Raw genomic sequence first — 15,702 nt, 5'->3', positions numbered from 1 at the left:
GAACTCTTTTCCACGTTCACTTTCCACCCATGCGACCTCAGAAATGCCAGAACTATCTCTGTATGAGACTTGGCAATTTGAAAGCTTGACGCCTGTATCAGGATGTAGTCTAGATACGGAGCCACCGCTATGCCTCGCAGTCTTAGAACCGCCAGAAGTGAGCCCAGAACCTTTGTAAAGATTCTCGGGGCCGTAGCTAACCCGAAGGGAAGAGCTACAAACTGGTAATGCCTGTCTAGAAAGGCAAACCTTAGAAAACGATGATGATCTTTGTGAATCGGTATGTGGTCATGTACTGACCCTCTTGGATCATGGGTAGGATGGTTCGAATAGTTTCCATTTTTAATGATAGAACTCTTAGGAATTTGTTTAAGATCTTTAGGTCCAAGATTGGTCTGAAGGTTCCCTCTTTCTTGGGAACCACAAACAGATTTGAGTAAAATCCCTGCCCTTGTTCCGTCCGCGGAACCGGGTGGATCACCCCCATTACTAGGAGGTCTTGTACACAGCGTAGGAATGCCTCTTTCTTTAACTGGTTTTCTGATAACCTTGATAGATGGAATCTCCCTCGAGGAGGAGAAGCCTTGAAGTCCAGAAGATATCCCTGAGATATGATCTCCAACGCCCAGGGATCCTGGACATCACTTGCCCACGCCTGGGCGAAGAGAGAAAGTCTGCCCCCCACGAGATCCGTTTCCGGATAGGGGGCCGTTCCTACATGCTGTCTTAGGGGCAGTAGTAGGTTTCCTGGCCTGCTTGCCCTTGTTCCAGGACTGGTTAGTTTTCCAGGCCTGTCTGTAACGAGCAACAGTTCCTTCCTGTTTTGGAGCGGAGGAAGTTGATGCTGCTCCTGCCTTGAAATTTCGAAAGGCACGAAAATTAGACTGTTTGGCCTTTGATTTGGCCCTGTCCTGAGGAAGGGTATGACCCTTACCTCCAGTAATGTCAGCAATAATTTCCTTCAAGCCGGGCCCGAATAAGGTCTGCCCCTTGAAAGGAATGTTAAGTAATTTAGATTTAGAAGTCACGTCAGCTGACCAGGATTTAAGCCATAGCGCTCTCCGCGTCTGGATGGCGAATCCGGAGTTCTTAGCCGTTAGTTTAGTTAAATGTACAATGGCATCAGAAACAAATGCATTAGCTAGCTTAAGTGCTTTAAGCTTGTACATAATTTCATCCAATGGAGCTGTGTGAATGGCCTCTTCCAGAGACTCAAACCAGAATGCCGCAGCAGCAGTGACAGGCGCAATGCATGCAAGGGGCTGCAAGATAAAACCTTGTTGAACAAACATTTTCTTAAGGTAACCTAATTTTTTATCCATTGGATCCGAAAAAGCACAACTATCCTCCACCGGGATAGTGGTACGCTTAGCTAAAGTAGAAACTGCTCCCTCCACCTTAGGGACCGTCTGCCATAAGTCCCGAGTAGTGGCGTCTATTGGAAACATTTTCCTAAATATAGGAGGTGGGGAAAAGGGCACACCGGGTCTATCCCACTCCTTGCTAATAATTTCTGTAAGCCTTTTAGGTATAGGAAAAACTTCAGTACACTTCGGCACCGCATAGTATCTATCCAGCCTACACAATTTCTCTGGAATTGCAAGTGTGTTACAGTCATTTAGAGCAGCTAAAACCTCTCCTAGCAATACACGGAGGTTCTCAAGCTTAAATTTAAAATTAGAGATCTCTTAATCCGGTTTCCCTGGATCAGATCCGTCACCCACAGAATGAAGCTCTCCGTCCTCATGTTCTGCAAACTGTGACGCAGTATCGGACATGACTCACAGCACCAGCGCGCTCTGTCCTAATCCCAGAGCTATTGCGCTTGCCTCTTAATTCTGGCAACCTAGATAATACTTCTGACAGAGTATTATTCATGATTGTAGCCATGTCCTGTAAAGTGATTGCTATGGGCGTCTCTGATGTACTTGGCGCCATATTAGCACGCGCCTCCTGAGCGGGAGGCGAAGGTACTGACACGTGTGGAGAGTTAGTCGGCATAACTTCCCCCTCGTTGTCTGGTGATAATTCTTTTACAGATCAAGACTGACCTTTATTATTTAAAGTGAAATAAATACATTTAGTACACATATTTCTATGGGGTTCCACACTGGCCTTCAAACATAATGAAAAACAGATTCATCTGTGTCAGACATGTTTAAACAGACTAGCAATGAGACTAGCAAGCTTGTAAAAACACTTTAAAATAAGTTTACAAGCAATATAAAAAACGCTACTGCGCCTTTAAGAAGCACAAAACCTGTCTCAAGTTGAAACAATGAACCAAATCCGTTATAGCAACCAAATTTTCACAGTAAATGTATTAAGCTAGCAGAGCATTGCACCCACTTACAAATGGATGATTAACCCCTTAATACCCAAAACGGATAATCAATAGAGAAAAAACGTTTAACACAGTCAAACACACTGTCACAGGTCTGCTGTGACTGATTACCTCCCTCAAAATGACTTTTGAAGTCCCTTGAGCTCTCTAGAGACATCCTGGATCATGCAGGAAGACCGAGTCTGAATTTTTTCTGCGCAAAAAAGCGCTAAAATAGGCCCCTCCCACTCCTTATTACAACAGTGGGAAGCCTCAGTTAACTGTTTCTATGCAGAAAATAAGTCAGCCATGTGGAAAAAAATTATGCCCCAATAAGTTTTATCACCAATGTACCTCAAAAAAACGATTAAACATGCCAGCAAACGTTTTATACATCCTTTTTTAAAGAGTATGTATCTCTTATTGATAAGCCTAATACCAGTCGCTTCTACTGCATTTAACGCTTACTACATTACTTCAGTATTAGCAGCATTTTCTTAGTCAAATTCCATTCCTTAGAAAATTATTTTACTGCACACACATTAATAAGCCTGATACCAGTCACTTTTACTGCATTTAAGGCTTTACTTACATTACTTCGGTATCAGCAGTATTTTCTTAGTCAATTCCATTCCTTAGAAAAATATTTTACTGCACATACCTTAGTTGCAGGAGACCCCGCACGCCATTCCCTTTCTGAAGTTACCCCACTCCTCAGAATGTGCGAGAACAGACAGTGGATCTTAGTTACTTCTGCTAAGATCATAGAAAACGCAGGCAGATTCTTCTTCCAAATACTGCCTGAGAAAAAACAGCACACTCCGGTGCCATTTAAAAATAAACTCTTGATTGAAGAATGAATTAAGTACAAGACACCCCACTCCTCTCACGACCTCCATCTATGTTGAGGGTTGCAAGAGAATGACTGGATATGACATGTGAGGGGAGGAGCTATATAGAAGCTCTGCTGTGGGTGATCCTCTTGCAACTTCCTGTTGGGAAGGGAATATATCCCACAAGTAATGGATGATCCGTGGACTGGATACACTTAACAAGAGAAATGGTGTCAATCACACTCACCCAACAGTTCCTGTATCGTTGCACCTGATGAACCAGGGAATGAAAAAAGGGTTGCCCACTATACAATAAAGATATAATAGTCCCAATATATAAGAAATTAGCCCAAGGTAGTTAACAACTTCCTCTTTGTGAAGGAGGATAACAATCTCTATGTCTCATGCACAATGTGCCTGCCACTGCCGTAATCATCCCAAAAGGGATATGTCCCATTTAAAAGCAGAGGGTCTTAAACCCTACAGTGCCAGCCTTCTAGCCCCAGAACAACAAAACGCACTTACTTGCATTCTAGTCATACAGTAGCCAGACGACTCACAAAGTTTGAGAGGATGCCGCTCCTTAGAGACATGTGTAAAAAGAAAGACAAGTTTACAAGTTCCTAACTGCTTTAATACTTCCCCAGCCCTGCTGAAGAGACTAAAGTGGAGTACAGCTATGCCCGAATTGTGATGGAAGATCAGAGTAATTCTGCCCTGTCCTCAAAATAAAATAAAAATCTTTATAGAAGAAACTTAATCAGAGCACCCAATTACTTCACCTCCTTGCACTAGAGGCAAAGAGAATGACTGGGGTTTGTGGGAAGGGAAATGATACTAAACAGCTCTGCTGTGGTGCTCTTTGCCTCCTTCTGCTGGCAAAGAGTGATAGTCCCAACAGTAATTGATGATCCGTGGACTCACCGTGTCATTAGAAAGAAATACATAAGTGTTCTAGCTACATCCAGATTTGCAATTTTCAAATGCAGTTCATGCTTTTAATATAAATGTTTTGTATTTATTTTAATTATGTCTAACTCTAACATACCATTACAATTCACTTTTGCAGTGGTCTACCCGTAAGTACTGTAGTATGGAAGCAATCTTCTGCTGCTCCTCAACAGTCATCCCCATTTACACTAGCACCCACTCAAAATTATGCTGAATCTTCAAACCCTTTATCATCCGATAGCATCTGCTAACTTTCTTGAAAACTAGAAGCCCATGTAGCATAGTTACTTATAAATTCACCAACCATAACAAATTAAAAAGGGATATTAAACACTGAATAAATGCTAGATAGAATGATGCATTCAAAGAAAAGATTAGTCTGAGAATTACATGTAGATGGATTTTTATTAAAGTTTAGTTATTTGTTTATAATAAAAAAAAAAAACACAATATAAGTGTAAAGTTGTAGTGTCTATAAAAAAAATTGGAGCTGCCATGTTGTAACTTAGGTTACCTTCTCTGCTGAGGCCAATTAGAGACAGTTATAAATGGGTCACTAGAGTGTGCAGCCAATAGCTGTATGGAATATAACAGTGTACTGCACTTCCATGTCTAACAGGAACTGAAAAGCTCACAATTGTCAGAATGAAATTACAGGAAAAAAGGGGACAAAATAAATAATAAAAAAACTAAATTTATGCTTATCTGAAATTTCTCTTGTGGTGTATCCAGTCCACGGATTCATCCATTACTTGTGGGATATTCTCCTTCCCAGAGCTGTCTATATAGCTCCTCCCCTAACTGCCACTCCCAGTCATTCGACCGAAGACAAGCAAGAGAAAGGAGAAACTATAGGGTGAAGTGGCGACTGAAGTTTAAAAATAAAAAAACACCTGCCTTAAAATGACAGGGAGGACACCACAAGAGAAATAAATTTTGTTTTCTCTTGTAAGGTGTACCCAGTCCACGGATTCATCCATTACTTGTGGGATACCAATACCAAAGCTATAGGACACGGATGAAGGGAGGGACAAGGCAGGCGCTTAAACGGAAGGCACCACTGCCTGTAAGACCTTTCTCCCAAAAATAGCCTCCGAAGAAGCAGAAGTATCAAATTTGTAGAATTTAGAAAAAGTATGAAGCGAAGACCAAGTCGCCGCCTTGAAAATCTGTTCAACAGAAGCCTCATCCTTAAAAGCCCATGTGGAAGCTACCGCTCTAGTGGAATGAGCTGTAATTCTTTCAGGAGGCTGCTGGCCAGCAGTCTCATAAGCTAAGCAGATTATACTTCTTAGCCAAAAAGAAAGAAGTTGCCGAAGCCTTTTGGCCTCTCCTCTGTCCAGAGTAGACCACAAACAAAGCAGATGTTTTGACGAAAATCCTTCGTAGCTTGTAAATAAAATTTTAAAGCACGAACCACATCAACATTGTGTAATAGACTTTCCTTCTTTGAAGAAGGATTAGGACATAGTGAAGGAACAACAATTTCCTGATTGATATTTTTATTAGATACCACCTTAGGAAGAAAACCAGGTTTGGTACGTAACACTACCTTATCTGCATGGAAAATGAGATAAGGGGAATCACATTGTAAAGCAGATAACTCCGAAACTCTTCGAGCCGAGTAGATAGCTACAAAAAACAGAACTTTCCAAGATAAAAGTTTAATATCTATGGAATGCAAAGGTTCAAACGGAACCCCTTGCAGAACCTTAAGAACTAAATTTAAACTCCATGGCGGTGCAGCAGGTTTAAACACAGGCTTGATTCTAATTAAAGCCTGAAAAAACGCTTGCACATCTTGAGTATCAGCCAGACGCTTGTGCAAAAGGACAGAGCAGAAATCTGTCCCTTTAAGGAACTAGCTGACAATTCCTTCTCCAATCCTTCTTGGAGAAAAGATAATATCCTAGGAATCCTGACCTTACTCCATGAGTAACCTTTGGATTCACATAAATGAAGATATCTACACCATATCTTATGAGATTTTCCTGGTGACCGGCTTACGAGCCTGAATTAAGGTATCAATGACCGACTCAGAGACATTAGATTTGGATGGTTGAAAGGACCCTGAAGTAGAAGGTCCTGCCTCAGCGGCAGAGTCCATAGTGGAAGGGATGACATGTCCACCAGATCTGCATACCAAGTCCTGCGTGGCCACGCGGGTGCTATCAAAATCACCGAAGCTCTCTCCTGCTTGATCTTGGCAATCAGACGAGGGAGCAGAGGAAATGGTGGAAACACATAAGCCAGGTTGAAGGACCAAAGCGCTGCTAGAGCATCTATCAGCGCTGCCTTGGGATCCCTGGACCTGGATCCGTAACAAGGAAGCTTGGCGTTCTGATGAGACGCCATGAGATCCAGTTCTGGTTTGCCCCAAAGTTGAATCAACTATGCAAACACCTCCGGATGGAGTTCCCACTCCCCCGGATGAAAAGTCTGCCGACTTAGAAAATCCACCTCCCAGTTCTCTACTCCTGGGATATGGATAGCTGATAGATGGCAAGAGTGAACCTCTGCCCATAGAATTATTTTTGAAACCTCCAACATTGCTAGGGAACTCCTTGATCCCCCTTGATGGTTGATGTAGGCTACAGTCGTGATATTGTCCGACTAAAATCTGATGAACCTGACTGCAGCAAGCTGAGGCCAAGCCTGAAGAGCATTGAATATCGCTCTTAGTTCCAGAATGTTTATTGGAAGGAGTGCCTCCTCCTGAGTCCACGAGCCCTGAGCCTTCAGGGAGTTCCAGACTGCACCCAAGAAGGCTGGCATCTGTCGTTACTATTGTCCAATCTGGCCTGCGGAAGGTCATACCCTTGGACAGATGGACCCGAGATAGCCACCAGAGAAGAGAATCCCTGGTCTCTTGATCCAGATTTAGTAGAGGGGACAAATCTGTGTAATCCCCATTCCACTGACAGAGCATGCAAAGTTGCAGCGGTCTGAGATGTAGGCGGGCAAACGGCACTATGTCCATTGCTGCTACCATTAAGCCGATTACTTCCATACACTGAGCCACTGAAGGGCGAGAAGTAGAATAAAGAACACGGCAGGAATTTAGAAGTTTTGACAACCTGGCCTCTGTCAGGTAAATCTTCATTTCTACAGAATCTATCAGAGTTCCTAGGAAGGAAACTCTTGTGAGAGGGGATAGAGAACTCTTTTCTTCGTTCACTTTCCACCCATGAGACCTCAGGAATGCCAGAACAATGTCCGTATGGGACCTGGCGATTTGAAAAATTTGACACCTGTATCAGAATGTCGTCTAGGTAAGGGGCTACTGCTATACCCCGCGGCCTTAGAACCGCTAGGAGGGACCCTAGAACCTTCTTAAAGATTCTTGGTGCCGTAGCTAACCCAAAGGGAAGAGCCACAAACTGGTAATGCCTGTCTAGGAAGGTGAACCTGAGAAACCAATGATGATCTCTGTGTATCGGAATGTGTAGATAAGCATCCTTTAAGTCCACGGTAGTCATATATTGACCCTCCTGGATCATAGGTAGGATGGTTCGAATAGTCTCCATCTTGAAGGATGGGACCCTGAGATATTTGTTTAGGATCTTGAGATCTAAGATTGGTCTGAAGGTTCCCTCTTTCTTGGGAACTACAAACAGATTTGAATAGAAGCCTTGCCCCTGTTCCTCCTTTGGAACTGGGTGGATCACTCCCATAACTAGGAGGTCTTGAACACAATCTAAGAATGCCTCTCTCTTTATCTTGTTTGCAGAGAATTGTGAGAGATAAAATCTCCCTTTTGGGGAGGAAGTTTTGAAGTCCAGAAGATATCCCTGGGACACAATTTCTAACGCCCAGGAATCCTGGACATCTCTTGTCCAAGCCTGGGCGAAAAGAGAAAGTCTGCCCCCTACTAGATCCGTTTCCGGATCAGGGGCTGATCCTTCATGCTGTTTTAGAGGCAGCAGCAGGTTTTTTGGCCTGCTTTCCTTTGTTCCAGGTCTGGTTAGGTCTCCAGACCGGCTTGGACTGGGCAAAATTTCCCTGTTTAGTAGAGGAAGTTGAAGCTGCGCCACTCTTGAAGTTTCGAAAGGAACGAAAATTAGTCTGTTTGGTCCTTAATTTGTTGGACCTATCCTGAGGAAGGGCGTGACCTTATCTTCCAGTAATATCAGAAATGATCTCCTTCAGTCCAGGCCCGCATAGGGTCTGCCCCTTGAAGGGAATGTTGAGAAGCTTAGACTTTGAAGTAACGTCAGCTGACTAGGATTTAAGCCATAGCGCCCTACGCGCCTGAATAGCAAAACCTGAGTTTTTAGCCGTTAGCTTGGTTAAATGAACAACGGCGTCAGAAACAAATGAATTGGCTAGCTTAAGAGCTTTAAGCTTGTCAAAGATATCATCCAACGGGGTTTCTACCTGTAGAGCCTCTTCTAGAGACTCAAACCAGAAAGCCGCAGCAGCAGTGACAGGGGCAATGCATGCAAGAGGCTGAAGAATAAAACCTTTTTGAATAAAATTTTTCTTAAGGTAACCCTCTAATTTTTTGTCCATTGGATCTAGAAAAGCACAACTGTCCTCAACCGGGATAGTTGTACACTTCGCCAGGGTAGAGACTGCTTCCTCCACCTTAGGGACCGTCTGCCACAAGTCCCGTATAGCGGCATCTATAGGGAACATCTTTTTAAAAACAGGAGGGGGAGAGAACTGTACACCTGGTCTATCCCATTCCTTAGTAATAATTTCTGAAAACCTCTTAGGGATTGGAAAAACATCAGTGTAAACAGGCACTGCATAGTATTTATCCAACTTACACAATTTCTCTGGGACTACAATGGCGTCACAGTCATCCAGAGTTGCTAAAACCTCCCTGAGCAACACGCGGAGGTGTTCAAGCTTAAAGTTAAATGTAGACATATAAGAATCAGGTTGAAGTGTCTTCCCTGAATCAGAAAAATCACCCACAGATCGAAGCTCTCCTGCTTCGGCTTCTGCACATTGTTAGGGTATATCAGACATAGCTACTAAAGCGTCAGAGAGCTCTGTTTTTGTTCTAGCCCCAGAGCTGTCTTGCTTTCCTTGTAACCCTGGCAGTTTGGACAATACCTCTGTAAGGGTATGATTCATAACTGCCGCCATGTCTTGTAAGGTATACGCAATGGGCGCGCTAGATGTACTTGGCGTCCGCTGAGCGGGAGTTATAGGTTCTGACACGTGGGGAGAGTTAGTCGGCATAACATCCCCCTTGTCAATTTCCTCTGGTGATAAATCTTTTAAAGCCAGAATATGGTCTTTAAAATTTATAGTAAGATCAGTGCATTTGGTACACATTCTAAGAGGGGGTTCCACAATGGCTTCTAAACATAATGAACAAGGAGTTTCCTCTATGTCAGACATGTTTAACAGACTAGTAATGAGACCAGCAAGCTTGGAAAACACTTTAATAAATGTGAAAAAGCAGAATATAAAAAAAAAAAAAAAAAACGGTACTGTGCCTTTAAGGAAAAAATAAAAAAAAAATCACATAAACTGCAAATACAGTGAAAAAAAAGCAGTAAACTCTACGAAACTTTTACAGTGTGTATAATAGACTAAAGTAGCAATGCACCTACTTGCAAATGGATGATTAACCCCTCAGGGTCAAAAACGAATTAGAAAAACTGTAAAACCGTTATAAACAGTCACAAGCAAACTGCCACAGCTCTACTGTGGCTCTTACCTGCCCATAAAACGACTTTTGTAGGCACAAAAACCCTTTACAGAGGTCCTATATGTCAGGGGACTCCTTCAGGGAAGCTGGATGTCTCAGAATGTAAAAACTACTGCGCAATTAGAGCGTGAAAATAGGCCCCTCCCACCATGCACTCAAAGTGAAAGGGCCATAAATAACTATTCCTAGGAGAAATCTAGTCAGCCATGTGGAAAACTAGGCCCCAAATAAAGATTTATCACCCTTAGTAAAAAACGTTTTTTTATATTTCATGCAAACGTTTTACATACCAAGTAATAAGAGCAAGTAACATGAATATTACCCTTTACTGCAAGCATGATCCCAGTAGTTTGTTAAATCACTGTAATCAGGCTTACCTTAAATATATCAGGCACTGTCAGCATTTTCTAGACCTGATCTCTCTAGAAAAAATAAATAAACTGAACATACCTCAGGCAGATAATTCTGCAGGCCATTCCCCCAGCTGAAGTTTTCCCATACTCTTCAGTTATGTGTGAGAACAGCAGTGGACCTTAGTTACAACCTGCTAAGATCATCAAAAACCTCAGGCAGAACTCTTCTTCTAATTTCTGCCTGAGGTAAAAACAGTACAACGCCAGTACCTTTTAAAAATAACAAACTTTTGATTGAAGATAAACTACACTAAATCACCACACATCTCTTTATACTTCCTTTCTTGTCGAGAGCTGCAAGAGAATGACTGGGAGTGGCAGTTAGGGGGAGGAGAGATATATAGATATATCTGCTGCGGGTTTCCTCTTACAGCTTCCTGTTGGGAAGGAGAATATCCCACAAGTAATGGATGAATCCATGGACTGGATACACCTTACAAGAGAAAGTATATTTTAAAGTTTGAGATGGCAATATAAAATGATAGTGTTTATAAATAAAAACACAAACTGTTTAATGTCCCTTTAACTGTACTTTATTGCATCTGTAGTGCCATCTCCAAGATATAGGAAACAGAACAAGAACGTTAACCAATTTTCACAATGTCAATGTAATAAGTTTTCTCTAGAAATACAGTACAAGAATTTTGAACTTAAGGAGAAGGTAAAAGTTCAAATAAAAATGCCTGGTTTTTAAAAATATTAAAAAACAGGTGCACTTTCATTCATGAAAGTTTACATTTCAGCGGTTTTGTTAAAATACTTACCTTCTCTTCTTACAATAAAAATATTAAATAAAAGTTCATAAATAAGGATATGTTCACTCTCTTTGGAGTTTCCAGCCTTTCGGGGTCTTCCGTGTGCTCTCAAAAGAAAAGAAACAAAATGCACAACATAGTGTAACTCTGTAACCACTTTTAGGAAAATATGATACCTTTGTTCATGAGTGATTATTCATTTGTTGGAGCTTTAACCAAGCTCAGGGAAATGCGCACATCCACTTTATACTGGTGGGTAAACCGTTACTCTCACGCAGATATGATAAAATATGGTATTTATTTAAAAACATATAAAAGCGTCACAAATGCACAACAAGCACCCTTTACAGAGGATAAATGAGCAACAATATGTAAGTTAATACTCAGAAGAGCAGTCCCAAACACTGGATGGATGTGGATAGAGAAGCAGAAACGTAACCGCTAGACCATCCACCCTTAGTTACCAGTAGGAATCGCTCCTCCCCCAGGTGTATAGGCAAATGTAAAGACGCACTGCTGAGATTAGCATAAACAGTTCCGAGGAACGTTTCTCTGGATCAGCTTTTTCAAGGAATGAAGTGTGCATGTCCATGTTCCCTTTTATACCTCAGTGTGTTGACAAACCGGAAATCGAGGAAGCAGAGTCCTCCATGTTGAAAGAGGGCATTATATCCCAACGATCAAGAATACTATCTTCTTATGCTGCAAGTCAGACACTGTCCTTACAGTAAGTCGATAGTGATTAATGTCCTCTTTATCATTATAAATACACAATTGATTATGATGTATACCTATACAAATGTCAAATTTCTGTGACACATCCTATTACATTCATCACAGACAAATCTAATGACGCCTACGGGTCATACTAATATACATCAGTACCATCGTGACACAACCTGAATCTTGCTAATTTCTACCGACACCTGTCTGCAACTAAAACAATATCCCATTCTTACGTTTATACGTGCCCAGTACCTAAAGGGTATGAGAATATATGATGCTTGATAATTGCAAATAATCGCATCTTAAGGGTAATGTGACCAATCAACTTATCCCAATTAACAGGGTACTACAGATCTACAATGAGTGCACAAGATGCATCAATATATGCTGAACCACCCCCTCTGATCAGACTGTCACGACTTCACCTATGGGAATATACACAGACACCCATTATGTGATACATATATAATATTCACAGGAAGTGGTGTATTTCAAAATCTTTATTCAGTCCGTTGGGTATGAAGCTGTCCATAGTGTGTATCCACTTCATCTCCAATCGTCCCAAATAATTTTGTACATCTCCTCCCTTCCAACCTTGTTCCACTTTCCTTATGCTTAGAAATTCCAGGTCACTTATTCTATTGCGTTTCTTATCAAAATGTGCAGACACCGATTTTGATACCCTTTCTCAATGTTAGGTATGTTCATTCAATCTAGTTTTCAAAAGTCTAGAGGTACGTCCTATATAAATCAGATCACACGAGCAGCGTAGCATGTAAATGACATTTTTGCTGTTACAAGTGATAAACTGATTGATATCATAACTCTTTATGATATGCTGAGTGGAATTTGTTGCATAATTTAGGTGCTTTTTTCCCATGCGTTTGCATGCATTACAAAATTGGCATCTTCTAAACCCCATTTGGGATGGAAGAAGCAAATTCTTTGTAGATTTAGTATCACATACCCCTTTAATGCCATAAGAGAGTTGTAACTTCAAATTGGGAACTTTTTTAAACATCACATTCGGGCCATCACCTAGAAACTCGACAAGACCTGAGTCTCTGGAAAGAATACCCCAGTGTTTAATGAATTATGTCCCTTAATTCATTGCTTTGTGTGCTGGAAAATCAGCCTGTTGGCTAGATTATTGCTCATATCTCCCATTTTATTATTTTTGGTCTTATACTTTAATAGTTCAACTCTATCTAGGTTTGTTACTTCTATTTTTTCTTCTAAGAATGTATTGGAATAATCCTTTTCTAAAAACACGTTCTTTCAAAATTTTCCATTGTATTTGATATACTTCTTTGTCTTTGCAATTACGCCTCAGCCAGACAAATTGACCTTTCGCTACATTTTTTAACCAATATTTCTGATGACAACTATCAAGTAGGGATGCACCGAAATTTCGGCCGCAGAAAGTTTCGGCCGAAAATTGCATTTTTGGCTATTTCGGTTTTCGGTTTTTTTGCCTGTTATTTTCGGAAAAATTATTGTGTAGCATGTTTCAAATTTGATGCTAGCCTAGAGCTGCTCTTTAAGTTCATTACTTGACTTACTGTTCTGCATATAATGAGTTTTCTAGGACTATACTTTATTTGGATAATTGGTAAAAACAAACCTGTTAAATATGATTCTGTTACATAGAACTAAATGAAGAATAATACAGTATATTGATATTTATAATTGTTTTAAGTAGGGATGCACCAAAATTTTGGTTCCAGAAACATTTTGGCCGAAAATGGCATTTTTTGCCTGTTTTTTTTTTTTTCTTGGTAAAATTATTGTGTAGCATATTATTGTTTTAAGATCTTTTTGTCCAATTTTAGTGTGTTACTTTCAATAAAAGTGTGGGCTTTTTTATTGGCTCTAATTATGCAAAAATAAATAAATTTGAAAAAATACATTTTCGGTATCAGTTTCGGCTTTCGGCCAAGTGCATCCCGGATTTTCGGATTCGGTCCAGAATTTCCATTTCGGTGCATCACTACTATCAAGACTAATATAGTTAACATCTATGCTCTTAAAAAAAATGTTTTGATATTAATATGCCATTCTCTACATAGATCTCTAGATCCAAAAAAAAAAAATCTACCTTAGTTCTACTGTAATTCCAAGTAAGGGCTACTTTAAATTCATTCAATTTCAGATGTTCCATAAATTCCAATAGTTGATTCTCACTACCTGACCAAATGAGAAACAAATAGTCTATGTAACGATGATAGGACACCAGATATTGCGCCCATGGGGAATTATAGATGTACTGATTTTCCCAGTTGGCCATGTACAAATTGGCATAACTGGGCACAAATCTGGTGCCCATCGCCGTGCCACCTACTTGAATATAGTAATCATTATTGAACCAGAAATAATTTGTCTCAAGGATGATTTTGATGCCTTCCAAAATAAACTCAAGTTGTTTAGAGTCTAGTGTTACCTCATTTTTAAGTATTTTCCTTAGTGATGAAATCCCAAGGTCTTCGTCAATAATCGTATATAGTGATGTAACATCGCTGGTTACTAGCCACCACTCATAGTTCCACTTAATTCTTTCTAGGCGATTCAGAATACTAATGTTATCCTTCAAATGCGACTTGGTCTCTTTAATATATACTTGCAGGAATTGGTCTATGTATGCCGAAAGATTACTAGTGAGAGAGAGTTCACCCCCGATACAATAGGTCTACCCGGGGGGGGGGGGGGGTTATGTAAATCCTTGTGAATCTTTGGCAATACATAGAATGTAGGTGTTTTAGGGAATTATTAATGAATGAGTATTCTTTTTTATTTAGAATGTCCTCCTTCAGACCTTTTTCTAGGAATTTCTCAAAAAAAATTTTTTATAGTTTAGGACCGGATTTGAATTTAACTTTTTGTATGTATTAGTTTCATCAAGCTGTCTGACACTCCGTATCATTTTTAATCTTATCCATTATCACAGTCCCTCCACCCTTGTCCGCAGGAAGGTCATAATAAATCCTCTTTTAACCCCACACAATGCAAATCAGCACCTATGGAAACCTTCCTGGAATTGGTCCATAGGGACATAAAGAATTTGAAAATTAACTATAAATCTAACTTGACTAGTACGGAACAATCAGCGCTATTAGAACTCAAGGGTAATGGTAAGATAGTGATCAAGCCCGCGGACAAGAGCGGAGGGACTGTGATAATGGACAAGATTAAATATGATACGGAGTGTCACAGACAGCTTGATGACACCAATACTTAACAGAAAGTTAAATTCAAATCCGGTCCTAAACTATAAAAAAAAAAAGATTAGAGAAATCCCTAGAAAAAAAGGCCTGAATGAGAACATTCTAAATAAAAATAGAATACTCATTCATTAATAATAAATTCCCTAAAACACCTACATTCTATGTATTGACAAAGATTCACAAGGATTTACATAACCCCCCGGGTAGACCTATTGTATCGGGGGTGAACTCTCTCACTAGTAATCTTTCGGCATACATAGACCAATTCCTGCAAGTATATATTAAAGAGACCAAGTCGTATTTTAAGGATACCATTAGTATTCTGAATCACCTAGAAAGAATTAAGTGGAACTATGAGTGGTGGCTAGTAACCAGCGATGTTACATCACTATATACGATTGACAAAGACCTTGGGATTTCATCAGTAAGGAAAAAACTTAAAAATGAGGTAACACTAGATTCTAAACAACTTGAGTTTATTTTGGAAGGCATCAAAATCATCCTTGAGACAAATTTCTGGTTCAATAATGATTACTATCTTCAAGTAGGTGGCACGGTGATGGGTACCAGATTTGCACCCAGTTATGCCAATTTGTACATGGCCAACTGGAAAAATCATTACATCTATAATTCCCCATATGGGCGCAATATCTGGTGTCCTATCATCGTTACATAGATTTAGGTCTCATGTGAAAACGAGCAAAGGGGATTGCATCCGATGCTGCAGTCACGAGACCTAAAAAACTTCCATGCACATAGCCACTGAAGGGAATGACTGAGACTGAAGGCGCCGGCAGGCTGCAACCAATTTT

General features: G+C 40.4%; 1 protein-coding gene across 1 annotated transcript in view; it reads right to left on the bottom strand.

Annotated features, from left to right (window-relative positions):
• RAVER1 (ribonucleoprotein, PTB binding 1) overlaps nt 1-15,702 on the bottom strand; it is an 89,526-nt gene that overhangs the window by 34,566 nt on the left and 39,258 nt on the right. The window contains 2 exon segments of the mRNA XM_053719414.1: nt 5,660-5,664; nt 6,583-6,621. Of these exon segments, the coding sequence (XP_053575389.1) occupies nt 5,660-5,664; nt 6,583-6,621 (44 nt within the window).

This window comes from Bombina bombina, chromosome 6 (genome assembly GCF_027579735.1).
Source record: "Bombina bombina isolate aBomBom1 chromosome 6, aBomBom1.pri, whole genome shotgun sequence".
NCBI lineage: Eukaryota > Metazoa > Chordata > Amphibia > Anura > Bombinatoridae > Bombina > Bombina bombina.
Note: the sequence above shows the minus strand (reverse complement) of the source record. Positions and strands in the feature narration are given on the sequence as shown.